Here is a 25,766-nt window from a genome sequence, read left to right as displayed (position 1 = left end):
GAGTTAAGGGTGCAATAGATAGCTCCTTTATAAAAAGAAAAAAAATGAGAGATATCCGATTAAATAACCAAATTACCTAGGAACACGTATAACAGGGAGCGAAAAAAGCGTAGGGTAGGCTGAAGAGTTGAGCGGGCGCGCAGGCGGATTGATTTCTTGGTGATCTCAAAATTTCTCTAGCGTTTTTCGAAGCTCAGCTTCGGAGTAACTAAACTAACTACGGAGTAACTTAAACACAAATTGGCTCGCCCACTCCACACCAAACATCCCGTCCGATCTGATAACAAAACGCAAACCTTCCCACTACACCAGCTCCCGACAAATTTCCAATTGGAAAGCCAATTATTTTCGTACGAAGTTATTATACATATATTAGCAGCCCGCTTATCTCCTCAGCGCTCTCTGCTGGTCGCATTGAGCGCTAATAATGATGGCAGCAGCCACATCCTCCCCCGAAACCGCGAGCAATCCTCCGCCCGGCTCCGCTCCTTCGACCATAAATCTCCGGAACCCAACTCCTCTCTCGGCAACGCAAGAGGCTGAAGTCAAAGCTATATATTACAAGCGTGTTCGAGGCTACTGTGCGGCGGAAATAAAAGGTTCCTCCCCACGTTTACGCTCACACTTCTGCCCATCTCGTTGACTAACCCCGACTCATTTAACAGAATTTGCGGCTTGCGCGCTTAATCGCACGGTCACTGCTACATGGGTATGCCGAAAAGAAAGACTAGCGATGAACGCCTGTATGGTTGAGCATGCCAAACCAGAGGAAGAAGATCGAGCGCGAGAGGAATGGTTTGCGGGGCGAGAAGAACGAAGAAAAGCTCGTGAGCATGAAGATCGGATGGTCGAAGAACGGAGGAAAGAGGTCATTGCGATGATGAGAGAGGGTGAGAAGAGACGAAAAGCAGAGACAGGTGAGCAGAAGGCTGCCGATGGGGGTAGTGGAGGCTGGCTTGCCTGGGGGAAAAGATGATGGCGGCCACGAGGTTCAGCAAGCAGTGGGTTACTCGATTGAAAAGAGTAGGGAATACGTTTGGATCCTTGGTTTGGATGGAATGAGGCCGTTTGAGGACAGGCTGCCCATGAGAGCCCCAGGGTTTGAAGCTACTGGGAGGTGTACAATCTCCCTTGCACCTAGGATATTTACGCATTTCGCGGCGTCACAGGAGTTGAGTCATGGTGGGGTTATGATACTTTTTCATTTTCTTCTAGAATATAGTGTACAATACAGATATAACCATAGTATATCTCCGCTAGTCCAGACCTCCATGGAACTGCCTCTCTCCTTAATGACCTAAACACACCAAAGACACCAGCTATGAAACCGCCAAACCAGACCTAATCCCATTCGAAAAGGCAGCGTAACTCCGGGAAAAATAAAAGAAAACGAGCAACAATAGATTTTGCCCACATCGCGCAGTGGAAATTTGGAAAAATATTCGGAGGAAGAAAGGGAAAATGGATTAAACACCCGTCATGGTTTTGTCTCCATCCGGATTATCCTCGTCCATAGGGTCTTCGCCAAAGATATCTTCCATTTTCCCGTCGATATCATCGTCCTCGGCGCCGCCCTCTTCCTCGCCGGCGCCCGCGGCTGGAGGAGCTCCTTGCTGTGCGGCGGCATCAATCTCCATCTCTTCCTCCCCTTCGCTTTCCCATTCCTCTCGTAAGCCCCAGCCCACACCGGTTTGGCAAAACCTCTCTGGTGGAAGCCTCATACCACCCATGACTACACCAGGTGCAGCCACATTGGACGCTCCACCCTCTGCACCCCTAGAAAGTCCAGGAAGCATAATCCGATTTCGCTCCGCAGCAATATCCATTAAAAATTCTTTTGGCAAACCAGGTTGAAACTGATAATGCAATCGCGACGCAATGCTCAATCGTAGCGCCTGAAGGCTCACGGACGAAACCTCCAACGACGACTGCTGCGTTTTTCCGCCGTCGGTGCCCTTGGGGCCTGGTACCTCACCAGCATAGCCCTCTGTTGCAAGATATACAGCATCTTGCAGGACGCTAGAGGTATAACGATATGCGAAATCGAGGAGCTGAAGGGGCACTCGTTCTTGATATGCGTTGACGCCAGAAGAGGCAAGGAGCATATGTATCAAACGGGCATCGCGAGGTCGCCTTGACTTTCCGTTATCTTGGAGAGAAGTTCCAGGAACTTGCGGGGGATTAGCCGTAGCTGAGGTTAATGCGGCGTTGGATGGATTTCCGGAAGCTGGATTGCTAGACGAGGAGGGGCGTTCTGCAGGAGGGGTGAGAGGTTGGGTGGGCGCAGCTGATAACCCGGCAGCTGGCGTCGCAGTAGGCCGTGGTGAAGCCATCGCGAATGGGGTACTGAATCAAAATCTAAGAGCTTTTGAGCTGGGAATGCTGCTTAGCAGCATTACCCCCGTTGAATGGGGAAACTAATGAGATAATTTGTATCGGTCCCTGGAAACTTGTATGCGAAGCGATCTTTCACGAAACAGCAAATGAGATATCTGTTACCGGAAAATAGCTAGTAGTGAAATGTAGAAGGGAATTATATTAGCCGCTTTTCAGTTGATACCTTGAGAGTGAGCGAGCAACTTCAGGATGAAGAGCTTCGACGAGCTGTGCAATCGGGGCGGGAAGCTCAATGGTCACGTGAACCCAGCGGTCAGCCGAACGTATTGTTGAACGGTTTCCACAATGACAATGCTAAATCAACATTTCTCAATTAATAGAGAAAATAGAGGCTTTTAGCGTGTGCCAATGGATTTTTGATGATGGAGGGAGGTTTGTGAATCATAGGGTCATTCGTAGCTTTCTATAATCTCTTCATGATATTGCAACTTGGGGGAATAGGTAGAAAATACATATACGGAGTACACCTCCAAGAATCGCTGCCAATTGCAATAAGCATCTTTTCCCTATTACTTATTACCTCTTCGCCCCCCTTTTTTGGATCGTTCTTTGTGTGCGCGAAGAACAGCTCTCGTTTCGACCAGACTCCGTTTATTCTTGCTCTTCGCTTTTCCAAGGGTCATGAGGAAGTTTTTCTTCCTTGCCTTCTCCTTATTAGTCGTGCTCTTGCCCTCAGTTTCCTTCTTTTCTTTCTTGCGTGCCATCCTGCTCTTGAATTCGGATCTGTCTGTTTTATTCTCATTCATCCGAGCAATCTTCTCTTCTCGAGTCGCTTTGCCAGCCGACAGAGAAGCGAGACCCTCTATTTCAGCGGCTGTAAGCGGATCGTCGATGTGTCTGGCCGCATTTGCAGCAGCCTGCTTTTGTGCACGGGATTTATTCCCAACCAAAGCGGACACAGTCGCTGTGGCACGCAGCTCCGCAAGTTTTGCAAGGTCAGCAGGAGTTAACACTTTCGTTGTTGCGAGTTTGGAAATCTTGCTTGCAGGTTCTTCGGATTTCGGACGATCTTGGCTATCTTTGCTCTCCCCAGAGGCATCGTCCCCAGTTTTCTGTTTCTTCGCGGCGGGAGATTCGTCCTCAGAGTCGCTAACGTCGATGTCCACGTCACTTTGAACGTCGATCCAGCCACCGGAGTCATCACTATCATCTTCTTCAACGTCCCAGGCAGCCCAATCAGCTTCACCATCCGATTCTTCATCCCCAGTTTCTCCATCGGACGGCAAACCCTTCTCCCTTCTCTTTTTTCGCCTTTCCTCTTCTTTCCATTGCTCAAGCAACTCGATTCCTTCAATTCCACCAGCCTGCTCTTCTCCGTATCTCTTCTCTTTCTGTCCTCCTGTTCTCAGCGCAATGCTGGCATGCTTTCCTCGGTCTCTCTTTTTCAGCATCCCGGCACCGACCTCTCTGTATAGTCCTAAAAGTCCCTTGGCTGCCATCATAACTCCTTTATCTTTACTTTTCTTATACATGACGAGGTCTTGGAGGAGGGTATCATTCATTGCGAGTGGTTGTCTGACGCATATTTCCCGGATAGCGTTCAACCCAGCGGATGCAACTTCTGCAGATGCAGCTTCTGAAACAAATTCATTCGCAATCTTCGTTACCAACGGCTCGAGGACATCAGGAGGGACAAGAGAATGGGTAGACTGGGCGAGACTGGCGAGGAAAGAAGTAACCGATGGTTGCTTCGGCGTTAGATACTTCAAGAAATAGGAATAGAGCTGAATGACAGTGAGCTTGTGTAAGCCCACAAGGCGGGACACCAGCTGCAAAACGAGGAGTTTCTGTTCCAGATTCAGCCGAGATTTTGTGTTCTGTAGATGTTTCTGAAAGAGGGTTTCCGCAAAGCCTTGAGGATCGTGCAGGAGATGGAGGGCTGAAAAGTTCAAAGGGTGAGGTTGATTCTTTCTGCGCTCCTTTTTCTTGACTGTCGCGATCGCTTTTTCCACCTGCCGAGTCTTCTTCTTACTTTTCTTGTTGATTCCGACCTGGTGTCTTATGCGAGCTACATCCAAGGCCTCTTCATCGCTACTTTCATCTTCTAGCTCCTCTCGCTCTTTGTCACCACCGAGGAAAAAGCGTACTCCTCCAACTATTACTTTCTCATTCTCCGCCAATGAGGCCTCTTTCATAATTTCTACCGCCTTGGCGTCGGTCCATACTTGTCGCCTCCAAAGCTCTCGTGTAATCTTGATTGCCCAAAGTGCTTTTGATGAAGTCCGGTCGGAAGTGACGAGGTTGAAAAGCACTGTCTGGATGGTCCGGTTTAACTTGTGATTGACACCTTTCGAGTTCGAAGTGCGGAGGTCAGAAATGATTTTTTGGAATAGTAACGCTCGTAGCGTTTTGCTGGGAGTTGAGACGAGAATTGGGAAGAGGGTCTGTAAAAGGCTACAGGAGGAAACAGTCAGCTGTAAGGTTCAAAGGAATGAAAATAGGTTAGCCAGTAACCACATACGTAGCAGAGTCGATGATGTCCTTCTTTCTCAGCAATACCAAGCTCGTTACAATCTTCTCCCTCAAGTCCGCGTCCAACACCGTGTGATGCAGGGACAAAATTTCAATCAACTCTTGCGGGAAGTCTTTGGTAATGCTTGGGTAGCAGTCTGCAACATGCGCAACGAAATCGATTAGGTCCCGGAGCGATATGATGCCGTTGTCCGTGGCGGAAGACGGCGCCGCCATGAATATCTCTCGGTGGGATTCATATTGGAAATGTTGGCTGCGGAAATCTTCGACATAGGATCTGTCAAGCAAAGAGAGTCAAGCCGGTTAGATATTTCTCCGTATGGGCATTCATTAATGTAGGAACGTACTTGGGATCTCGCCGTATTTTGTATTGAAGATTTGTCCTGAGAAACGCTGTCAGCGAAAGTTTAGAACGCATTAGGACGCCAGCCAATTTATTTTTCTTACAGGTCAGCATCCACCTTTTCTAAGGCACCTAGTTTGCGCTTTCCCATGATAATGGAGCTTCTTCTTAGCAAAATATGGGCGTTGAACGTTGCGGGCAAGAAAAGGTGCGGAAATTCTGCGAACTCAAAAGTCTAGATTTTACTTCCGTCGCCAGTGCCGCTAGTGCTTTAACTGCGACGGGGCGACACCACGACCAACGGTGATCAAGGTACGAGTACTCCGTATTGTAGACAACAATATAGATTATTTGAAAGCAGAGGCTAGGCTTTTAATTCTGCGACCCATTTTGCAACAGTCTACACGTGCTACCCATGAAAACAGCGAAGAGAATCCTACAAACAAATGGGTAGTAGGAAAGTAGCTCGGCAGACATTTGAAAACTTCATAATTGCATTTCGGCTACATGATAGAAAGGTTATCCGTTCGGATTTTGTTCTTTCAAATAGCAGTCCAAAAGACCGGAGTGGCATATGAAGGCAAATCCACCGAAACCGGACACCACCCGCCCCGATACGACAAAAGTAACAACCATAATACTTTTTCGAAAAATCGTTTATCGGTTGCTCTTCGCGACACGCTCCAACTCGTCCTTCTTCTTGATGGCGTATGAGTTCGAGCTTCCCTTGGCGGCGTTGATCAATTCTTCAGCGAGGCACTCAGCAATAGACTTTACATTGCGGAAGGCAGCCTCGCGGGCACCGATGGTGAGGAGGGCAATAGCTTGGTTAACGCGGCGGAGGGGGGAAACATCAACGGCCTGACGACGAACAGTACCAGCAGAACCGATACGAGTGCTGTCTTCTCTGGGGCCACAGTTGGCAATGGCATCAACGGCGACCTGAATGGGGTTCTGGTCGGTCATGATGTGAATCTGCAGTTCGAAGCCTAGTCATTAATACCATTTCTCAACCAAAAAAACGCACCGTTCCCTTCAAGAATCTAGCAAACATGTAAAGTAGAAGGGCAAGAAAACGTACGATTTCGAAGGCATGAGCGACGATTCGGACAGCCATCAACTTCTTTCCGTTATTTCGGCCGTTCATCATGAGGGAGTTGGTAAGGCGCTCAATGATAGGGCACTGGGCCTTGCGGAAGCGCTTGGCGGCATAACGGCCGGCGGAGTGAGGGAGGTACACAGGTTGTCTGATTTGAATGTAGTCGCTGCATTGGTCAAAGATCCAAAGGTCAGCAAAAATGTCCAGCCTAGGTCAAAACTTCCATATCGCTCCGTGTTCTTCATGTTCTTATCGCAGAAGCTCCCAGAGTCGGCCGGTCGAGAAACAACACGAAGGAAGGGAGGCAAGAAAAGGAAGGCCGCACGTACGTCAAAGATATATCCCGAACCTCGATATCCTCGTAACTCCACTTGTTGAAGAGTTTGACGCTGCCAATCTCAGAGGCAACATCCTTGGGCAGCACCGGGAACCCGGACGGGTTTTCGACCTCGACTTCCCCGCTCTCGGACATTTTGACGCTGATTACACCTGGTCGAGGAAGATGGTGGGTGTTGCAGGCAAAAGGTGTGGATGACGAGCGTCGGTCGTTGGTTGTCGTTCAGGTTGCTGTCGAAGCAAAATTAGAGGTGCGGACTCGCTTAGCGACTTTGGTTGGAATTCTGTGTGGGTGCATTTAGGGCAGTTTGGTGTCTGGGCCAATCAGCAACTCGATTTCGGGTGACTAAACAACAAATCACGTGATTACATCGGAGTTGCAGCTTCGACCAGACAAGCTTTATCAGAAACGCCCTGCTTTTGGGGGGACTTGCGGTCTTAGGGAGAAGGTTGCGGATCCCTCTGAGATTCAAGCATAGTATATCACTTGTTGCTAGAGTCTAACTACGTGAGGATAGCATGTTTGATCTAACTACTGAACTCCTTCCCCCACTGGACAATTGGGCACGTTCTCCTGCCATGCCTTCATCGCATAGGCCGGCAGTACACTGTTACTAGTGAAGGTCCGGGGAACATAGAGCTGGATGTCGTCAGCCGTATACTTGGCTCCCAATTCGTCCAATGCCGGTAGCACATATTTGACTCCGATAAATTCTGTAAACACCAGATCCACTGTTTGCGGCGTCGAGCCGTCTGTGGGGAAGGACGCATTGGCCTGAACATCATTTTCCGCTGAAAAGTACGGCAGCTTGGAGTGCGGTGTATCGTCACCATCTGTTCCAAAGTCATCGACTGTCGTGTACCCGGGATAAATCTTCGGCGGAGCTAGTAAGTCCCGACGCGTCAAACCATGGGATTTGAGAACCTCGCTTCTCTCTTGCATGGCTGTGTACGGAGGGTCGACGCAGGCGTCCCCACCGGTAAATATTTGATTTGGGGATGCAAAGTCATCGCGCTTCTGCCATGGCCCACGATTCAGCACACCAAGCACTTTACTCGCCACTGAATATGGCACGTCCGGGATAAACTCGAATGCGTTTTTAAAGGGGCTGACGATATATGAATCCCCGATAGTAAAGGGCCCTTGAACCAGGTCAAAACGTATGGCCCCGCTGTTGGTAAGTATCAACCGTGGAACTTCGGCACGAGAATCGTTGACGACGGTTGCTGCAAGAGCGGTTTCGAGCAGTTTGTAAATGCTGCCTTCCTCGCCAAATGGCTTGCAGGATTGGCAGTATGTCTTTGGCGCACATCCAAAAATATACGTCAAATTTAATGCACTCAGGGATTCCGTTATATCGCCAGTCACCGCAAGCCCGTGGGGGGTATCAAATGTTCGATCTTGTGATTTTTGCGCGTGGTATGCAAACGTCAGTCGATTCCAGTCAAGATAGCGACGAGCGTATCTTAGTGATCGTCCCCTGTGGCTGCTAGCCGGGGCTTTCTGCTGGTCCTGAAGCTTGATGGCTTTCCTGGACGGATTTGGCACACCTCTTGGACGCATACTGCCGGTGAAGGTGGAAGATTCAATGCCCGTCATTGACAGCCATCCAAGGGTTTCACAATATCGTCCAGACTCAAGCGCAGTGGACATCTCATCATATACGACGAAATCCCGGATATGCGAATGGCCTCCAAATCCTTGAATAGGAACTTCGGGTCGCATTTCCCTGATAGCCTTGTGCACCGTTCCGAAAGTGCTAGAGGTGTCGTTCAAGCGGATAGGATTATGTCCAATTACAAGAAAGAGGTCGATTGGTTTCGGAAAATTCACCGCTTCTTTGAACCAAGGCTGTTCAACCATATCCGCTGCCTTGGTTACCCGAGATGCATTCGAGTTTCCCTTGAAGTCGAACAGTACGCCAAAAGCCATGATCCGGAGCCCACGCTTCGTGGTAAAGTAGCGATATTTACTCCCGAAGTCTTCAAATTCCCCGGTGTCACGGTTGAGAAGCTGGACATTGCTGGTCAGGTATTTTTCGCCATATATCGAGGTGATGTTGGCATTCGTATGATACGCAATTTCGGTAACATAGAGCTCATGGTTGCCAATCGCGAGCAAATCGTAATCTATTTCAGAGAAAATGGTGTCACTAACTGCACCGTTAGGGGTCGTCGTGTCGCTGAGCCCATTGCCATCGTGCAAATCTCCTGTTCCTATGTTCAGAAAATGTCTTTTCAATGCAGGATTTGGTCTTACCAGTATCGATAACAAGCAAATCGACATTTAGCCGGTCAGCCTTCTGGCGCATATGCTTCACGAAGGATCCAAAGTCGCCCCAATCAGCCCCGTAGTTTCTCTCCTTAAGATGGCCGGCAAGCCAGCCGTGGGTATCAGTTGTTTGTAGGAAGTTAATTTGACCCCATTCTAAAGGCCCGCGTGGTCTGGTAGTCGCGTTGAGAGCCCCTGGCTGCATGCGTCGGACCAACCTTGCGTGCTGACTCCGGTTTGGGACCCCATAGCAGTCAGAGCAGGCGATCGTGCCCAGTGCTTGGACGGATAAAAGGAAAGTAGTTAATAATAGCATCACGCTCTAAAAGGGGGGCAATCCGGTGTCACCCGCCGGGTTCGAACTTTTATTGTCGGTTCCCACTTTCACCCACGTTTTGAAAGGGGCCCGTAGCAGATTTATGTAGCTCGCTGGTCGAGCGCAGATCAGCGAGCTATATAAATTGCATTTGGGATCGGGCTGCGGTCGAGAATAACCCTGTCATGGCTTCGCTATCTCCTCTCCGTTGCATTCCTAACCAATGAATACAGTACAGCCAGCCACATGCGGTCCCGGATCCACAGACATAGCGTTCGTGCTCTGTCCTCTGATTTCCAGGTATCGTATGCAGCTACATACTGTGCTCTGTACTCCGTAGAATCGAGATCTTTCGGATGTCTATCTACTCCGTACTAGATTAAGGTAACGATCGGTGTTTCAAGGAGAAAATCGGCCAAGAGAAGGCCAAGAGCGAAAGGAGCTTGCATCCTTTTTCTTTCATCACCACACCTCGTGTCGAGCTTGGGGGTTCTTTTGGGGGAGCGATTGCTTTGACGCCCTGAGCGGCGGTACCCTGGATGCTGTGAACTTCAATGAACACCATGTCTCAGGTTAATCTAATCAGCGTAAGACCATTCTAGAATCGAGCAGCGATGCCGAACAAATTACTCCGCACATTTTCGGGGATCTCGAGAAGCCTGACGTTCCCCATCGCCGTCCCCGCGCAGCTGACAATGGATGAGCTGATCAGCGCGAAATAGTTTGTCCGTCTCTGCCCACGCTAAGTTCCCCACCGATTGGCTAACGACATTGAAGGACGCAGCTGATCACCGGCCTCATCGTCATGATCCCGAAAATGCACCCATGATCCTTGGATTTGGCTGAGGACTGAAGACGCTTTTAATCTCCTGGAGTTCATTTCAAGTACGAACTGACATGTGGCGCAACCGCTAAACGACGATACTGATTGGCGTTTAACATGGCTGAAGAGAATCCCGAGCTCCAGGCCGCCTTGCGGGAACTTGATCAGGAACTGGAGGTGTGTGCAACCTTTGACTTGTATTTGACAGAGACTGCTTTTCTGAAATGAATAGAAGCGCTGACGGGATGCTATTCTAGGACGGTGATATCACAGAGAAAGGGTAAGCAGCCGGACTTGTCAACATCTGCCTATACTCGCGCGCGGTCAGATTTTGCATTCGAGCCGAGCAGACTCGAGCGGAATCGCGTGGGGAACTTAGATTTATTAACTGCTATTAAGATATCAGAAGCGTCGGACACTCCTCCTTTCGCAGTATCTTTCTGCGGATGGAGCCCAGGGAGATCAAGAGCTTCGATTTATGCGACGGCCCTCGCACGATGCTCCTACCACGATAACAGGCGGACAGGTCAACCGCAGGTCAGTGTATGCAGATAACCGGCGGCAATCTGACTATCTTCCTGCAAACCTCCTCTCTCCAGCAGATAATGGCTATACCGATCCGCGTGCGAACCCGTTATCGAGAATCCATGAAAATGAACTGGGTTTCTCACTCAATTCGACTCAGCAGCCATCGAGGACTTCGTATGATTCAATGCAAGCTCCAATGGCCAATCCTTCCGTCGCGGATTACGGTCATTCTCGGTCGCCAACGGTAATAAGCCAAAATTATGCATTCAATCCGAACGAGCAACCGGAATATGATAGTCTCACAAGAAATTCCACGATGCTAGACTCCCAGGAAGCGTACTTTTCAGACTTTGCAGGTGAGCAGCATGATGAGCGGAGACAGAGTTACGGTGGTGGATTCCGGTATTCCCAAGCCGAAGCGTTCTCACCCACGGCCAATATGGCGCCGCCCCCAATGCCCACAACGGGCCTGGCTGCAGGGGTAGTGGTCGACCATCTTTTACCATTGGAACCACGGGATATTCCCTTCGACGTTTGTGACCTTCATGATGCCAAGTCTCCAATGTCTAAATTTGAAAATTTGCCTGCAGTGCTACGTTACCGCGCACGCTCCCACCCGAAGCAGCCAGCCTACTGGGTACTCGACCAGCGGGGTAAGGAGACGGCATCGATAACTTGGGAAAAGCTTGCCAGCCGTGCGGAGAAGGTTGCTCAAGTGATCCGTGACAAGAGCAGTCTATACCGTGGTGATCGCGTTGCCCTAGTTTATCGCGATACCGAAGTTATCGAATTTGCGGTGGCATTGCTTGGGTGTTTCATCGCTGGAGTAGTCGCCGTTCCCATTAACAACCTCGACGATTATGCTAGTCTCAATGTCATCCTCACATCGACTCAAGCCCATCTTGCCCTGACAACGGAGAATAATTTAAAAGCGTTCCAGCGCGATATCGCAACCCAAAAATTAACGTGGCCAAGAGGGGTTGAATGGTGGAAGACAAACGAGTTTGGTAGCTATCACCCTAAGCGAAAGGATGAGATGCCCCCCCTAGCCGTCCCGGATTTGGCATACATCGAGTTTGCGAGGGCTCCCACTGGCGATTTGCGGGGAGTGGTGATGAGCCACCGCACCATCATGCATCAAATGTGCTGCATGTCTGCGATAGTATCTACGATTCCCACCGATTCCAATAATAGCGGGAAACCCGTGCCAAGACCTCACGGCGAAATCCTGATGAGTTATCTCGATCCTAGACAAGGCATTGGCATGATCCTTGGTGTTCTCTTTACGGTCTATGCTGGCAATACTACTGTTTGGCTAGAGTCCCTAGCGGTTGAAACTCCCGGCCTTTATGCTAGTTTGATCACCAAGTACAGAGCTGCTCTGCTGGCAGCAGATTACCCGGGCCTTAAGAGGGCCGTGTACAATTACCAGCAAGATCCGATGGCGACAAGAAATTTCAAGAAGAATTCAGAGCCAAACTTCTCAAGCTTGAAGTTGTGTCTTATAGATACTTTAACTGTCGACTGCGAATTCCATGAAATCCTCGCGGACAGATGGTTAAGGCCCTTGCGGAATCCGCGGGCTCGCGAACTAGTTACGCCCATGCTGTGCCTTCCAGAGCACGGTGGCATGGTTATCAGTTTACGTGACTGGCTTGGAGGCGAGGAGCGTATGGGGTGCCCTTTGAAACATGAAGTACTGCCACCGGAAAAGCAGAAAGACAAGTCCGAAGGTGAGAAAAAAGAAGAAGAGAAGGGCGGAGAGCCAAAGGCGACGTTCGGGAGCAGCTTGATTGGTGGTTCTGCGGCGCCGATACGAAAAGAAGGCCCCCGGAACGACCTTGGTGAGGTACTACTTGACAAAGAAGCCTTGAAAAACAACGAAATTGTGATATTAGCAATTGGTGAGGAGGCAAGAAGGCTGGCTGACACAACACCAAATGCTGTCAGGGTTGGTGCATTTGGGTATCCCATTCCAGATGCAACGTTAGCGATCGTTGATCCAGAGACTGGGTTGCTGTGCACGCCTAATGTGGTTGGTGAGATATGGGTTGATTCACCTTCATTGTCAGGAGGATTCTGGGCCCTTCCCAAACAAACGGAGTCCATCTTCCATGCCCGTCCCTACCGATTTCAGGGAGGGGGTCCCACGCCTGTAATCGTGGAGCCTGAATTCTTGCGAACAGGGCTTCTTGGCTGTGTTATTGAGGGTCAAATATTCGTGCTTGGTCTCTACGAAGATCGCTTGCGCCAAAAAGTTGAATGGGTTGAGCATGGCGTAGAAGTTGCAGAGCACCGATATTTCTTCGTGCAACATCTGATTCTCAGTATTATGAAGAACGTGCCCAAAATTCACGACTGCTCTGCCTTTGACGTCTTCGTCAACGAGGAGCACCTGCCAGTCGTTGTCTTGGAGTCGTACACTGCCTCAACAGCACCAGTAGCTTCAGGGCAATCCCCACGACAGCTGGACGTTCCTCTTTTGGACTCCTTGGCTGAGAAATGCATGGGAGTGCTATACCAAGAACATCATCTTCGCGTTTATTGTGTCATGATCACTGCCCCGAATACCTTGCCTAGAGTTCTTAAAAATGGGCGCCAAGAGATTGGCAACATGCTATGTCGAAAAGAATTTGATAATGGGTCGCTGCCATGCGAGCACGTTAAATTCAGCGTTGAGCGGTCGGTTCTGAATCTTCCAATTGGCGTGGATCCCGTTGGAGGAATTTGGTCTGTTCCATCTTCAGCTGCTAGGCAGGATGCCCTCGCCATGCAGGAAAAGCAATATTCAGGAGTTGATTTGCGGGACGTTATTATGGATGATCGCACCTCTACGCCATTGAATAATTTTAACAGTATCGTTGATTTACTTCAGTGGCGTGTTTCTCGCCAGGGCGAGGAACTTTGTTATTGCTCTATCGACGGTCGTGGCAGAGAAGGCAAGGGTATCACATGGAAGAAATTCGATTCTAAAGTTGCAGCTGTGGCTGCGTATTTGAAAAATAAAGTGAAACTCCGCCCCGGCGACCATGTTATTCTCATGTATACGCACTCGGAAGAGTACGTATTCGCCGTACATGCTTGCTTCTGCCTGGGCTTGGTAGCCATTCCCATTTCCCCAGTTGACCAGAACCGACTATCCGAAGATGCGCCGGCTTTACTCCATGTCATTGTCGATTTCCGTGTAAAAGCCATACTTGTCAACGGCGAAGTCAATGACTTACTGAAACAGAAAATCGTATCTCAGCATATCAAGCAGTCTGCTCATGTTGTCCGCACGAGCGTTCCAAGTGTATACAATACGTCGAAGCCCCCAAAGCAATCGCACGGTTGCCGCCATCTAGGATTTACTATGAATCCCCAATGGTTGAATTCTAAGCAGCCAGCAGTGATTTGGACGTACTGGACTCCGGATCAACGAAGACTGTCTGTCGAGATCGGGCATGATACAATCATGGGAATGTGCAAGGTCCAAAAGGAAACCTGCCAAATGTCTAGTTCACGGCCAGTTTTGGGAAGTGTGCGCAGTGCTGTAGGCCTTGGGTTTCTACACACCTGCTTGATGGGGCCCTACGTCGGTATTTTTTTGGCCTGTGGTTTTCAAAGTGTCCTGGATTAAGCTTACATATTTCCAGGCGCACCCACTTACCTTGTTTCGCCCATTGATTTTGCTGCGAACCCAATTTCTTTGTTCCTGACCCTAGCGAGATATAAAATCAAGGATACTTACGCAACTAGCCAAATGTTGGACTACGCAATGGGGAGCATGGCTGCCAAGGGCTTTCAATTGCATGAATTGAAAAATCTCATGATTTCCGCGGAAGGACGACCTAGAATCGACGTTTGTATGTTTTGAGGTATTGATCACGTCGGGAAATTTGACAAGCTAATTATTCTGTTAGACCAAAAAGTGCGCTTACATTTCGCTGCCGCTGGACTCGATCGTACCGCTATCAATACTATTTACTCTCATGTCCTGAATCCTATGATTGCCTCCCGATCATACATGTGCATTGAACCGATCGAACTGTGGCTTGATACAAAATACCTTAGACAGGGCTACGTTTATCCAGTGGATCCGGATACTCCTGGACATACGCTTTTAGTTCAAGACTCAGGGATGGTTCCTGTGAGCACGCAAATAGCCATTGTAAATCCAGAGACTTGCTGCCTTTCTCATGTTGGCGAGTATGGCGAAATATGGGTTCAATCCGATGCCTGTGCCAGGTCCTTCTATGGCTCTAAGCAGGAATTCGACCTAGAGAGGTTCAGTGGACGAACTGTGGATGGCGATCCAGGTGCCATATATGTTCGTACTGGTGATTTAGGTTTCTTACATACAGTGACGAGGCCGATTGGACCTGGTGGGCAACCAGTCGAAATGCAGGTTCTGTTTGTCTTGGGTAGCATCGGTGAAACCTTTGAAGTCAATGGTCTCAACCATTTCCCTATGGACATTGAGAACACAATTGAGAAGTCGCATCGAAATATAGTTAGGGGAGGAAGGTCAGTGAATCCATCCATTGCTCAATTTTCTAATCTCTTTTGCTGACGTCTGACAAACAGCGCCGTATTCCAAGCTGGTGGGCTAGTTGTTGCTCTTGTTGAAGTTACCCGAAAAGCCTATCTTGCATCCATTGTACCTGTGATTGTGAATGCAGTTCTTACTGAGCATCAGGTCGTCACTGACATTGTCGCCTTCGTTCCTCGTGGTGACTTCCCTCGTTCACGACTGGGTGAGAAGCAACGCGGCAAGATTCTTGGATTGTGGGTTACTCGGAAGATCCGGACGATTGCACAATTTAGCATCAGGGATGCGGATGGAGTGATGACCCATGTCGCAGAGGCCCATGCAAGGGCGTCAAAAACCGGAAGTATTATTGAAGGAAGTAGTCGCCTACCTTCTACGCTCCTGGAAGCAGAGGAACATGGAGGACCTCAGCCGCAGGCTCCGTCGAGGCGCGGCAAGGGATATACAGATGAACCTGTTGAGCATTATCCCCGTACCCCTGAAGGTATTACATCGGATCACCATGCCCTCGGAGATCCAACATTTAGAAATGCAGATGACACTGAGCAGTACCATCAGTCTTTTAAGCACGATAATCGCAGCTCTTCTGGCAATTTCTATGACCAAAACCAGGATGAACGACACGATTTCTTGGTAGAGTCTCCTATGGCCGCTGAAAACAGATCCGCTCCCTTCAATGCCAGCGCTTTCGGCTCTGAAGGCTCAAACTTTGCTCCTGAGAATCACCCTCTCCAGGGCGAATGTAACCCATCTGGTCCCATAGGTCTAGTCCCCATGAAACCTCTCTCACGACAGGATACTCCTCCGTCTCATCGATCTAGTTCTCGCTCCTCTCCAGCTCCACAGACCGTCCCCCAGATCCGGACTCCCGTAGTGTCACTTGGAAAAGATTCTTTACCCAGTCAACAACTAAGATACAGCATGATTGGAGGCTCCTACAACCAACCCCCTCCCCAGCAAGCTCAGACTCAAGGCCAGAATCCGTATGGCGGCTACGGTGATGAGCACGAGCAGGATTGGCCACAGGAGGCGATCCTTTACCATACAAGGAATGATGCGGGATATCAATAGACACATGAGGATTGCTCGGCTTTGTCTTTTCTCTTCTTTCCCCCCTTTTTTTTTTAATTTGTGAGGTCCTGGAATATGGCTTGCTTGGGTTCTGTCAGCTTCGGGAAAGGTTCAAATTTTCTCATGGATCAGCAGCATCTTGGCGTTGGCATGAATCACATTTCCTTGATTTGGTGACGCCGGATATCCCCCAAACAGCCACGTGCATTTATGATATAACTAGTTAATGGTTTTTTTTTATAATTATAGTGCAATGTTATAGACATCCTTTTTGTGTATCCATGGAGAAGTAAGCTACTAGGTCAAAAGTACACCCTGCTACATGTTTCCACCAAAATTAAAAAGGTCTTCAAGCTCTAGATATCTTAGCAAAATTATATATCATTAAACAGGCCCCAATGGACACAGAGTTATTTGAGTTATATTGTTTTTATTTTCCAATTTTGGAGAACAATTTTATGGTGACGCAGTAGAGACAAATATCAAAGCAGCCACAGTAAAATTTTGAGAAAATTACTCTGTAGCTTAACTTCTTTTTGAGCCTCGTTTGAATATAAATATAAAAAAAATTTATAGTCATACATTTGATGTAATTATTTATCCATTGAGGCCAATTACAAAAACATATTACTGTACTCTGTATGGTTCTGTTGAGATATATAAGGTGCAAAACGATTTAATTCTGGTGTAGAAGGAGAGGTGTAGACTTTTTGACATGACACTGGAGTGTCTGAGGTTTGAGGCTAAAACTGACCATAAGGCGCATAGTTAATTCCCACAAAAAGCTCCTTTCGATGTAGATAAGGTAGCTTTTTGGTTCACTGGTTGTTTGGCATCAATTAATACCTTTTGTGGCACAGATACCACAGTGCTTCATACAGCCGGGCGCAAGATCAAACACAAGACTCCAACTTAGGTTGCACAGTCAAAAGTACTTTGTGGCACACCTTGCTGCTCAGGCATGTCATCCAAAAAAAAATTTTGTCGCCTCAGATCTTATTTGCCGCTGCTTCCAGGGCATCTATGTCCACCTTTTGCTGCTTGGCTGTGTTGACTACCCCAGTGAGGGTGTTCGGAATTGTACCATTAAGCTGCTCCAATGCCTGAATTTCAGCCTGAGTAAGAGATTTTCTGACTGGATGGAAAGGAGTTGGTGCACGGGATGAAAGAAACTACAAGTGACACGAAGTATTAGTATTTGGGGAATGGCTATGCATTTAAGGTTAACTTTTGTGTAGAACTTACTGAACTAGCAGCACTTAGGAGTGCGGTCAAACTGGCCCGTACGACATCGTGATGAATACCAACACCCCAAACCTTCTGGTTGGATCCAGCTGCGACACACTCAATGAAAGTGGCAGCTTTGGTGTCACGATCGCTTCCCATAGCATGTTCCTTGTATTCCACAACATCAAGGTCAATGCCCAGAGATTTAAGGGCGTTTGTCAGGGATGAGATAGCACCGTTACCAACACCAACGATCCCGTGCTGGGTACCGTCAATTTCAACAATACCTGTAAATTTTCTCTTGAGATGTTCGGTGCTGACGGCCTTTCCTGGCTCGGGAGGGGTAGGGGTCTGGGATCGATCCGTCGTAATATTGTAATCAATCAGTGAGAAGCGGGGATTCTTCTTGAGATGGTAGGCTTCTTCGAAGAGAGCAACGATTTCAGTTGGCTTAAGCTCACGGCCCAGTCTATCCGCATCCTTCTGGACAACTTTGCTAAATGCGATTTGCAATCCTCTGGGCAAATCCAGTTCGAGCATGCGCAGGATGATCCATGCAACACCGCCCTTGCCACTTTGAGAGTTGACGCGGATGATGGCTTCGTAGTTTCGTCCAATATCCTCTGGGTCGAGAGGGAGGTAGGGCATCTGCCAGGGATCATCTGGCTTGCCTGCCTCTCTCTCCTTGAAGCCTTTCTTGATAGCATCTTGGTGGCTGCCGCTGAAGGCGCAAACCACAAGCTGACCACCGTAAGGCCATCTCTCGTTCACTGGGATCTTATTACTTTCCTCTACCACTTTGATGACTGAGTTGATATCGGAGAAATCAACATTCGGGTGGATACCCTGTGTGTAAAGATTTAGAGCAAGAGTAACCAAGTCCACGTTGCCTGTTCTTTCGCCGTTACCGAAAAGAGTGCCCTCAACTCGATCAGCGCCAGCCATCTGGGCCAGTTCCGCAGCTGCGACGGCACAGCCGCGGTCATTATGAGGATGCAGAGAAACGCAAACTTTCTCTCTTTCAGAGATATGTGTGCAGAAATACTCAATCTGGTCTGCGTAGACATTTGGAGTTGACATTTCGACGGTGGCAGGAAGGTTGAAAATGATTTGTTCTTCCACTGTCGGCTCCCAGGCAGCCTTAACAGCTTCGCAAATCTCGATCACGAACTCTGGATCAGTGTCGGAGAACGTTTCAGGGGAGAACTCGAACCGCCATTCCGTTCCTGCCGTTGACGGGTCGTCTTTCGTTATCGAGCGTGCGTATTTTGTGCATTTGACAGCTAGCTCCACACTCTGTTGCTTGGTCATGCCAAACACTATCCTCCGGAAGCATTCGCTTGTGGCAAGATATAGATGGAGAATCGCCTTTTTAGCTCCCTTCAGAGAGTCCACGGTCCGGCGGATGAAGTCCTCGCGACAGGGGCAGAGAACTTGGAGCCAGACGTCATCCGGAACCTCGTTAGGAGTTTCAATCAGACGTCGAGTGAAGTCAAAATCGGTTTCGGACGCCGACGGAAAGGAGATCTCAATCTCTTTGTATCCAATGTCGACGAGCATTTTGAAGTATTTGTGTTTTTGGTCGCCGTCCTAGAAGCAAGGAGCGTGAGTCATAGGGGAAAAAAAAAAAAAAAAAAAAAAAAAGAAAAAGACATTTTACGGCTACGCAGGAGCAATTGAATGCGGTTCTCAGAGGCAGAAGACATACCATTGGATCTACCAAGCTCTGGTTTCCGTCTCTGAGATCGGTGGCCAGCCATCTTGGTGGTTTATCAAGTGTCTTGTTTGGCCATGTGCGGTTTGGAAGCTGGATGGGCTTGAACTTTTTGTACTTCTTGGAGGGGTCTTTGAGCCTGCATAATCCCGGGACGTTAACTTTTGTCCAATAAATCCTTTGTCTAATAGATTCTCCAAGGAATGACTACATTACATACATAGGCATCTTGGTTGAAATTCAAAGTGTTGGAAGCAAAACTTGCGGTTGGAGCCAAAGTTGTATTGTTATGGCTTGCAGGGATCCTTATCGGCTGGAGTTATCTCGTAGCAAGGAATCAGCTAGTTATTTAGCTCGCAAAGTCTCGGGAGTCGGGGGGATGGGGGAGCTGAGCCAATAGTGGCAGAAGACGGAGGAGCAACAATGGGATGGGAGGGAGGATACACCCAACTGCTGCCAGCAACCTGGCGGAATAAGACAGCAACAACAATCCTTGATAATTAATGGGAATTTTGAATTGGAGAACAAAGTCGTGAAATTCTCGGAGAAGAGGGCTGTTTTGCTGCGTCTGCGCACCCTGTGACTCAGCTGTGGCAAGCTTCAGGTCCAGTTTTTTAGAGTTCCGCCCAAACTTAGGGAGAATAGATTTTCCGGGTAAAGTTAGGCCGACATCGGTGGCGAATGGCAAAGTGGTGAGATTCCAGGACTGTCTGGCGTGGATTGGTGAGAAAATATATAGTGTGCAAAGGGGACAATGCCAATGGCACTCCCAGGATATCACAAATACACATTGCTCACAGCACGGCTCACAGCTCACACCGGGGCTGGTGTGACCAGCAGCAACTATGTGCCGTATGTATGTACGTACATATGCAACACGCAATTCCCTCAACTCACAGGAAGCAATAAGGGTCACAGCATAGTGACACTGCAGAACGGGATGCAGAGACTGTTGGCTGCATCTCTGTCCTCTTATCTAGCTGCTTTTTTAGCTTTAAACTTGTCCTTCTTTGCTTTTCCTTTCCCCTGACTCCCCATGTCACCCTTGCTCTCTCGCTCCTTTTTGCCCTTTTTCCAGATCTTCCCCTCTTCTCGTAACCGATTGTCGTCGAGTTTCTTCTTCTCCTTGCCGCTTAGCTTTCGCTTTTCTTTCTTGATAACCGAATCCGGACCGTTGAGTTCGCTCAGAGCCCGCTTTTTGGCTTCTCTCTTCTCGCGCTCTGTCTCGAACCATGTCCGTTTTGGACGCGCCATGATTTCGCTCTCGTGCTTGATCAGATTCTGCCCCCGCTTGACCTGCATTTCTGCCTGCGCAAGCTGCTTCTCCTCTTTCTCTTCCTTCAGGATATCTTCGATTTCGGCTTGCATCTCCTCCACTTTGCTTGCCCATTCGTCGGCAACGGCAGGGTCTACCACGCGGCTCACTATTTTTGCGCCTTGCGCGCGTCCAGCCTTGGCAGCGGCCTTGACAACTTTGCGGTCCGGCTCTGCTGCGATCGTGCACGCCCGGCCACTGCGCCCGGCACGGGCAGTACGGCCAACTCTATGAAGGTAGATTTCATGGGACTGAGGTGCTTCATAGTTGATCACAGATTCGACGCCTTTGATATCCAGACCTCTGGAGGCAAGGTCCGTAGCTAAAAGAAACGGTACTTTACCGTCCCGAAAAGCTTCTACCGCGTTAATTCGCTAGAACACGATGTTAGCGCATAGAAGTCTAGCAGTGTTTGAAAAAAAAAGAAAAAGTTGTTTGGAATAAAATCGACCTACCTGTTCTTGACTCATACTTCCATGTAATTCAGCCGCTTTCAGCCCTAAAAGGCCAAATATGATTCGAGCCCGATGAGCTTCTTTTTTCTGACGGAAAAATACGATAACACGGTTGGTGTAGATGGTGTTGCAAAGTAGCACAAGGTATCCCATTCTCTTGCCCTCCCTTCCTGGTCGTAGCCTCACAAATTCCTGGACGAGAGTGCCTACGGTGTGCTTCTTCGAATCAACCATTAACCTTACCGGTCGGTTGAGGCCAACACGAATCAACTTGTCAACTGAATCCGTCATCGTTGCAGAAAACAACATTGTTTGCCGGGACTTTGGGATGGTGTTCAGGATCTCGTTCAATTCATCGGCAAACCCATCTTCAAGCATACGATCTGCTTCGTCGAGAACCAAAATTTCGAGGGTATCAACAGTAAAACTCGCAGAATTTCTCATGTGATCAATAAATCGACCGGGAGTCGCAATGATGACGTCGGGCCGCTGCTTCAGAACGTTTTCTTGCTCTCGTAAACTGAAACCACCTACAAGCTGACAGAATGTGATATCGGTGTAAGTGGCCAGCTTTGTTGCGACGTTGTAGCACTGCACAGCGAGTTCTCTAGTAGGCATCAGAATAGCAACTCGGCTGGTTGGAACTTTCCGAGGCCGGTAGAGCAGCCGTTCCAGGATAGGAATTATAAAAGCAGCAGTCTTTCCGGAACCGGTCACTGCACCGCCGACAAGATCTTTACCAAGTAGGCCAATGGGAATCGCTTTTCGCTGGATCGGAGTGGGAGCAGAAAACCCAACGGCAGCCAGGCCACGAAGGATCGGTCGAGATAGATTAAAATTCTGAAATGTAGAATTCGAGGATGTTTCTTCGGATTTGGTTGGATTTTCCTCCGGCGCGAAGAAAGCATTTCTTTTCGCAACCTCTTCAGGGTCTTCCTCCTCGCTATCTGAACTTTCATCGGACCGAAGGTCGTCCGGGTGGGCAACCGGTGACGCTACAGAGTCTGAATCAGAGGCGTCTTCTTCATCGGCTCCATTACCATCGGGCATCGACTCGTCGTCTGATCCTTTGTCTGCATTCGCTTCGCCCTGTTCATCCGATTCGCCTTCAGCACCCATCCCAAAAGCATCTGGCGCCAGAAGCTCGTCGTCGTCAAAGTTCGGCATCTCGTTATCTTCATTTTCATCCTCGTTGTGACCATCATCATCACTTAGTCCCTCAAAGGAATCATCCATATTTGACTTTGCAGCTTCCCTTGTCTTCTTCTCCTGGCTCTCCAGCTTCTTCTGCCTTCTTCTGTACAAAATCTCATCTAGATCAACTCCTTTCTTAGCCTCGCCCATACTTCCCTGCTTATCTCGGTCCTCTGCGCCCCAGCCATCGAATTCTTCGACAAGTCCAATATTCGTGGCCCCGCCGATATCGAATTCAAAGTCGGGATCCAAGAGGCCTTCTTCCCCTTCTTCGTCTTCTTCTTCTTCTTCATCCTCTCCACTTCCATTGCTGTCATCCTCTGCATCCCGCCCATTGGCAACAGCCTTTTTCCCTTTCAATCCCTTCCGTTGCCCTTGTTCTTGCTTCTTCAATTTCTTATTCTGGTGACCAGTGGTAGATTCTTCGTTCCTTCGTTTCTTCGACGATGGTTCCACCCTAGACTTGAGTGTTTTGGTGTTTTTCGATTTATTTATACTCGGGGCCACATCATCGTCTTCTTCGTCGAAGTCCCTGCCATTAATGTAGGGCGTCTCTTCATCGGATAAGGTGAAAATAAACTCCTCGTCGCGAGCTTTTCTTTTGCCCGCCATTCGCGCGAACTGGGATCAATCCTCCCAGAATTTGCAGAGGTATTGAATTAATAGAGATATCTAAGCTCTCGCAAGACTAATTGCAGGAGAACCTGGATTAGTTCAATGGGAGGGTTACCCTATGGAGCCTGGCGTAACCAAACTCTTACCGTCAAGCTTCGAAGATTTTCGAGAGGCTCGTTTGTCGATCGGCGAAATTTGACTTCACTACGGCAGCCTATAGCGTCCAATCCGCCAAACCGCAACAGTTGCCAAAACAGCAGCAGGCAGGTAAATGCGAATTGTCTCCGTGTCAACAGCTGAGATGCGAAGCCAGGTCCCCGCGACTGGCCACTGCTCTGAGTCTGGCCCGAGCCTTAGCCAGCACTTGAAGTGAGCTGAGTAGCACACTGCCATATGCCTTATTTTTGTTGTGGGCAACAACCAGGCGACGACACCACCCGTCAGTCGGAGGAGAAACAGTGGCTGGAATGCCTTAGTTTTCCACGCCCCAAATTTAAGACTCACCATCAAGTCTTTTGTGAACGGACGCGTAATTGGTTGTCATAGGCAGAAACCCGCGTCAAGAGTATGTGGATGATGTTAAAGATGACTTGATTTGCTCCAACGATCTAGTTTCTCAGCCCGCCCGCAAGATGAACATATACCAGGCGGCTAAGGCTCCGCAGCTGCCTGCAAAGAGCGTCCCCAGGTTTCGTCCATTAATACAGGGAGTAAGATGCGAGGCTAACTCTCCTTTCTCCATGGAGACGGAAAGTTCCCTGTGAACGCTCGTGCAGGTAATGCAAGCATTGGGCAACCCAAATCATCCCCTCGGATCGCGCTAGTTGCGTAAAATCACATCACCTCGCCACGGGCGTGCATCAGCTGCTAGCCCCACTGCTTCGGCGTCCCCAGAGATGAGTTGCACTCTGGAGAAACTTGTGAGGCTTGCAACAGACTGCAAGTTAGGGAACCCACTAATTTACCAATAGTTAGGAGAAGCAGCTAGTACAGCGTGCCCTGCTTCTGCTGTTGAATTTTGCATTGCTGCTGGGCTGTTTGCAGGCAAGAAATCCCTACCTTCATTGGTTAGCTGCTAGAGCCTACAGTCCAGCAGAAATGCATTGCATGAGCAAGATCAGTCTAAAATCTTGTGTTCGGATCCCAGCACCAGCATGCCAATCAAATTTAGCCATGCAGTACACAATATCTGATGCCGCATATGTTGGAAGGTGCCTGCATGGATCACGGTGTGCCTAGCCGCCCATCTGGATTGGCAAGGAGCGGAGCAAGGTTTTGCCTTGAGAATGGTACCTTCTACTCATATAACTACTCTCATACTGTTCTGACAGTTTAAGAGACTATGCTCAGTGTCCAGCTCTTGACAAACGAGATTCCGATTTTCTACTGGCCTTGCTTATACTGATTTTCCATCCCCAGACCTTTACAGTAAGAAATAACCTTCCGACTAGAGTACAAATGTCAATCTAATGGCTTTGAATGTGCTACAGGTATGAGCAATAAAAAGCGCCTATTTATCTCCATTCATCACTGAGATGAAATATCTTTTCAAGAAGGCTTCCGCGGCACGTTCCGTGCATACCACTGGGGAGATTTGTTAGCACCCAAAAAGTCCAGCAGCCGCGACAACATGGCATATGACGTTTCGGACGGCCTTCGGTTGGATAGCGAAACTGGACAAGACCTCAACCCTGAGAGAGATTGGTACTTCAGGCTGAACAATAATGTGGCCCATCGAATCCTCTTTGTTGCTGGTCAGCAATTGAGTCCCTTTGCTCATAGTCCACAGGCTAGAGCGGTTCTGGCCCTTCCAGGGCAGGATGTTCCTTTTGTACGCGGCAGTATGAATGAATATCAGGTTTTGAGTCACCAGCCTTCATACATAAATGCCATCCTCATCCAATCTCATGGGCGGCCGAAGGTGCAGGCCTGTATTGCTTGCCGTGGTGGTCCAGGTCTTTGTCTGTTCCCAGAGTGCTGCTGGTTACCAGGCCACTTTAGCAGAGCATGTGGTAACTGCAAATGGTGTGATCATGCCAGCTGCTGCTCCATACAAGATGGAGAGGATGCAGTGGAGGTGATAGAGATTGTTGACTCAGATGAAGAGGATGGCTCTCAACAGTCTGGTGGGTGTCCTAGGGCCTTGATTACAGATGGTTCAACACCATCTTTTGCAATCCTTATTGAATAACTTCTGGTATGTATGATTTTTTTTGTTTCTGCTTTCAAGTTCTTTCTCCAGGGCAGGCTAGGTATGTATGATTTCATTTACTCCAGTTGTACAGAGCCTGTGTACAACACCTAGGCATGGCTTGCACCTCTATGTGGTGCCTGGGACTAGTAGCCTGTTTGGCGAAGCCAAGCAAGCCATCTTAAGAAGGTTTTATATCACGTGCAAAAGTGTCCGAGTTCACCGTGAAAGACGTTAATGCAAGTAAGAGGCGTTGCTCCGTCGAACCCCATTTAACCATCCCCCACCCACCAACTCCATTAACCAACTTTAACCAGTTTATCCTCATTCTAACCTGCTGTAACCGGCGTTGTTCAAGCTCTTCACTTTTGAACATTATGACACGCAAACATGGTGCAAAGAATTAGAAAACTCTCGACTCCCAAGATCATACCCATCCTTGAATCCCAAAGAAAGCTATTCAGTGAGACAAAGGACGATCTTCTTGATTGACAGAAGGTGCAGCTTGCTCAATGTCTTCAGCTATGGCTAAGTCCTGACTCATATTCATGACAAGCGGCAAGGGAAAAGGCTCGAAGTTTTTTGGCTTGTGTTTACAATGATAGGGCTCTAGGAGCTGATGTGTTTTTGCTATGTGGCCTTGGAGTCAGTGTTACTAAACTGGGAACAGTGAACTCTATTGAAGCAGTATATGAGTTAAGAAAATGGTGGAGGCAGGTTGAACATCCTGTTGGTTTAACAGAAATGTTGAGAGCATATGTTTTGGAACACCGCTCCATATTTGAGATCTTAGAAAGGCAAGCTGATGGAGCTGGAATTCAAACAGGCTGTGCTTATACATGCCCAGGTCAAAGCCATCCCAAACTC

The 25,766-nt window shown here is 48.7% G+C and overlaps 8 protein-coding genes across 9 annotated transcripts; 2 read left to right on the top strand and 6 right to left on the bottom strand.

Moving 5' to 3' along the window:
- Positions 1 to 427: 427 nt before the first annotated feature.
- D8B26_002878 (uncharacterized protein) lies at positions 428 to 976 on the top strand (the record flags this gene model as incomplete). The annotated part of the gene is made up of 2 exons (XM_003068814.2): positions 428 to 599; positions 666 to 976. The coding sequence occupies 2 exons, from the start codon at positions 428 to 430 to the stop codon at positions 974 to 976; spliced, it is 483 nt and encodes a 160-aa protein (XP_003068860.1).
- Positions 977 to 1,405: 429 nt separating this feature from the next.
- TAF9 (Transcription initiation factor TFIID subunit 9) lies at positions 1,406 to 2,333 on the bottom strand (the record flags this gene model as incomplete). The annotated part of the gene is made up of 1 exon (XM_003068815.2): positions 1,406 to 2,333. The coding sequence occupies one exon, from the start codon at positions 2,331 to 2,333 to the stop codon at positions 1,467 to 1,469; it is 867 nt and encodes a 288-aa protein (XP_003068861.1). The 3' UTR covers positions 1,406 to 1,466.
- A 459-nt stretch (positions 2,334 to 2,792) lies between these two features.
- On the bottom strand, positions 2,793 to 5,381 carry SDA1 (Severe Depolymerization of Actin). Its single transcript, XM_003068816.2, has 4 exons — positions 5,317 to 5,381; positions 5,217 to 5,252; positions 4,859 to 5,146; positions 2,793 to 4,791 (listed from the first exon to the last, which is right to left on the bottom strand). Exons 1-4 carry the CDS (start codon positions 5,361 to 5,363, stop codon positions 2,907 to 2,909), a joined length of 2,256 nt encoding a protein of 751 aa, XP_003068862.1. The 5' UTR covers positions 5,364 to 5,381; the 3' UTR covers positions 2,793 to 2,906.
- A 177-nt stretch (positions 5,382 to 5,558) lies between these two features.
- RPS5 (40S ribosomal protein uS7) lies at positions 5,559 to 6,942 on the bottom strand. Its single transcript, XM_003068817.2, has 3 exons — positions 6,641 to 6,942; positions 6,294 to 6,477; positions 5,559 to 6,187 (listed from the first exon to the last, which is right to left on the bottom strand). Exons 1-3 carry the CDS (start codon positions 6,781 to 6,783, stop codon positions 5,870 to 5,872), a joined length of 645 nt encoding a protein of 214 aa, XP_003068863.1. The 5' UTR covers positions 6,784 to 6,942; the 3' UTR covers positions 5,559 to 5,869.
- Positions 6,943 to 7,114: 172 nt separating this feature from the next.
- Positions 7,115 to 9,312, bottom strand: D8B26_002874 (uncharacterized protein). Its single transcript, XM_003068818.2, has 2 exons — positions 8,908 to 9,312; positions 7,115 to 8,858 (listed from the first exon to the last, which is right to left on the bottom strand). Exons 1-2 carry the CDS (start codon positions 9,233 to 9,235, stop codon positions 7,180 to 7,182), a joined length of 2,007 nt encoding a protein of 668 aa, XP_003068864.2. The 5' UTR covers positions 9,236 to 9,312; the 3' UTR covers positions 7,115 to 7,179.
- A 764-nt stretch (positions 9,313 to 10,076) lies between these two features.
- D8B26_002873 (putative NRPS-like protein biosynthetic cluster) lies at positions 10,077 to 16,455 on the top strand. The gene is made up of 6 exons (XM_003068819.2): positions 10,077 to 10,235; positions 10,316 to 10,338; positions 10,458 to 14,164; positions 14,222 to 14,431; positions 14,489 to 15,092; positions 15,153 to 16,455. Exons 1-6 carry the CDS (start codon positions 10,176 to 10,178, stop codon positions 16,186 to 16,188), a joined length of 5,640 nt encoding a protein of 1,879 aa, XP_003068865.1. The 5' UTR covers positions 10,077 to 10,175; the 3' UTR covers positions 16,189 to 16,455.
- Positions 16,456 to 16,832: 377 nt separating this feature from the next.
- On the bottom strand, positions 16,833 to 19,625 carry D8B26_002872 (uncharacterized protein). 2 transcript variants are annotated; one of them, XM_003068820.2, is made up of 4 exons: positions 19,350 to 19,625; positions 19,124 to 19,268; positions 17,434 to 19,005; positions 16,833 to 17,360 (listed from the first exon to the last, which is right to left on the bottom strand). In XM_003068820.2, exons 1-4 carry the CDS (start codon positions 19,355 to 19,357, stop codon positions 17,178 to 17,180), a joined length of 1,908 nt encoding a protein of 635 aa, XP_003068866.1. In that variant the 5' UTR covers positions 19,358 to 19,625; the 3' UTR covers positions 16,833 to 17,177. The 2 variants fall into 2 exon arrangements, with proteins under 2 accessions (XP_003068866.1, XP_065980055.1); XM_066123980.1 differs by lacking the exons at positions 19,124 to 19,268; positions 19,350 to 19,625 and having other exon boundaries at positions 17,434 to 19,009.
- Positions 19,626 to 19,826: 201 nt separating this feature from the next.
- DRS1 (nucleolar DEAD-box protein required for synthesis of 60S ribosomal subunit) lies at positions 19,827 to 22,785 on the bottom strand. The gene is made up of 2 exons (XM_003068821.2): positions 20,900 to 22,785; positions 19,827 to 20,818 (listed from the first exon to the last, which is right to left on the bottom strand). The coding sequence occupies exons 1-2, from the start codon at positions 22,703 to 22,705 to the stop codon at positions 20,102 to 20,104; spliced, it is 2,523 nt and encodes an 840-aa protein (XP_003068867.2). The 5' UTR covers positions 22,706 to 22,785; the 3' UTR covers positions 19,827 to 20,101.
- Positions 22,786 to 25,766: the final 2,981 nt, after the last annotated feature.

Source organism: Coccidioides posadasii, chromosome 2 (assembly GCF_018416015.2).
Source record: "Coccidioides posadasii str. Silveira chromosome 2, complete sequence".
NCBI classification, from domain to species: domain Eukaryota; kingdom Fungi; phylum Ascomycota; class Eurotiomycetes; order Onygenales; family Onygenaceae; genus Coccidioides; species Coccidioides posadasii.
Note: the sequence above shows the minus strand (reverse complement) of the source record. Positions and strands in the feature narration are given on the sequence as shown.